The sequence below is a fragment of the Echinops telfairi genome, unplaced genomic scaffold, assembly GCF_000313985.2.
Source record: "Echinops telfairi isolate 266 unplaced genomic scaffold, ASM31398v2 ScPeMD7_7458;HRSCAF=8496, whole genome shotgun sequence".
NCBI lineage: Eukaryota > Metazoa > Chordata > Mammalia > Afrosoricida > Tenrecidae > Echinops > Echinops telfairi.
This window is the reverse complement of record NW_022111358.1, coordinates 15,709,800-15,711,636: the sequence shown is the minus strand read 5'-3', so window position 1 is coordinate 15,711,636 and position 1,837 is coordinate 15,709,800. Positions and strand designations below refer to the sequence as shown.

General features: G+C 37.8%; 1 protein-coding gene across 1 annotated transcript in view; it reads left to right on the top strand.

Annotated features, from left to right (window-relative positions):
• Positions 1 to 1,837, top strand: part of RAD51C (RAD51 paralog C) — a 51,262-nt gene that overhangs the window by 8,296 nt on the left and 41,129 nt on the right. The window contains exon 3 of the mRNA XM_030888185.2: positions 321 to 487. Coding sequence (XP_030744045.2) covers positions 321 to 487 — 167 coding nt within the window. The remainder of the gene's footprint in view (positions 1 to 320; positions 488 to 1,837) is intronic.

The window sequence follows — 1,837 nt, the reverse complement described above, 5'->3', positions numbered from 1 at the left end:
CCCTAATAAAATGATTAGAAAAAAACAAAAACGTGATGTTTTGTTTGTTGAATATTCTTGGGCATGGACTTTGTTAATTATTCTTAAAATATATAAAATGAAAATTATTTTTTACCTCAGTATTAATAAGTGGTATAATATTTTGCACATCTTTCCTAATTCTTTGGAAACTAGTTATAAACAGGAGTCTTTTATCTTTTTTTAATACCCAAAATATGTTGCATCGATAAAATACATAATGTTACCTAATGGATCTGGAGTTTGAAAACTGCCTTCGGTAATCACGATTGATTCCACTATTTGACTTCTTCTCTTGACAGTATGCAGTTGGCAGTAGATGTGCAGATACCAGAGTGTTTTGGAGGAGTGGCAGGGGAAGCCATTTTTATTGATACAGAGGGAAGTTTTATGGTCGATAGAGTGGTAGACCTTGCAACTGCCTGCACTCAGCACCTTCACCTGATAGCAGGAACTCATGTGGGAAATGGTAAGTTAGCAAATGATTTTTTGGTTTGTTTTCAAGAGTCTTGACAAGACAGTGATTTCTTTCTGCTATGCCACATATTAGGGTGTGTTTCCATCTATCCCTTTGTAGCTCCACTTTCCATTCTAGGGATGTGGATGCCATGCTCCAGCTGTGTTGAACACATACGTCGTGTTGGCATTACATCAGAATTCCAGTGGTAAGGGCAGCAGTCAGTTCACAAGGGCTGCACACTTGATTATAATAATCCTTGACTTCCTGTGGTCTATCACATGTGTTTGTCTGGAATGTGACGCCTTACATCTCTGTCCCTAAGTATCTCACACAGATCTTTAAGAAGGGTGGCCAGTGGATCCCTGAATTCTTGGTGTGCCCCGCTGCCTCTGTTCTGTGTCTGTTCCATGACATGTCCCAGAATTTTATTTTATTTTTAAATTTTGTGTTGTTGTTGCAGAGAATATACACATCCAAACATACGCCAACCGTTTTTACTTGCACACCTCACTGACATTGATGACATTCTTTGAGTTGTGCAACCACTCTCACCCTCTTTTTCTGAATTGTTCCTCCCCCTGCACATCAACTCATTTCCCCCTAAGGTTCCTGTCTAATCTTTTGAGTTGCTGTTGTCACTTTGATCCCGTACAGGTACTTTTTAAAAGAGCATTATGCTCAACAAAGACATTTTCACTAAGTAAGCTAAACTATTGTTCAATTTTAATAAGATAAGAGGGGATATTTTTGGTTCAAATTTTCAAAGCTGTCTTAGGGCAACAGTTGCAGGAGTTCATCCAGCTCCCATGCTCCAGAAGATGTGGTGGAGTCTGAGAATTTGAAATTCTGTTCTTCATTTCCTTGCTGTTTATCAGGATTCTTCAGATTTTGATCAGGATTCATCTGTTGAATCTTTGATCAAAATGTTTAGCTATGGAAAAAAAAAATGTTTAGCTATGATAGGCACCATTCATTTCTAGCCTCAGGGCAAAGGAGGCAGTTGTTCATGGATAGCCAATATTCCATATCCTACAGTATTCCTGACTCTCCTCCTTCCTCTTTACTCTAGACAAAGACCTATTGTTGTGTCTTGGAAGCTCACTTGCAATTTTTTTTCAAGCACATTTATACATTTATTGCCCTCATCATTCTCAAAATATTTACTTTCTACTTGAGCCCTTGGTATCAGCTCCCTATTTTTTCCCGTTCATCCCCGCCTCCCCTCTCTCATGAACCCTTGATAATTTATAAATTATTATTTTGTCTTGTCTTACACTGTCCGACCACTTGAACTTTTTTAAAATTTCTTTAAAAAAAATCATTTTATTAGGGGTTCATACAACTCTTATCACAATCCAT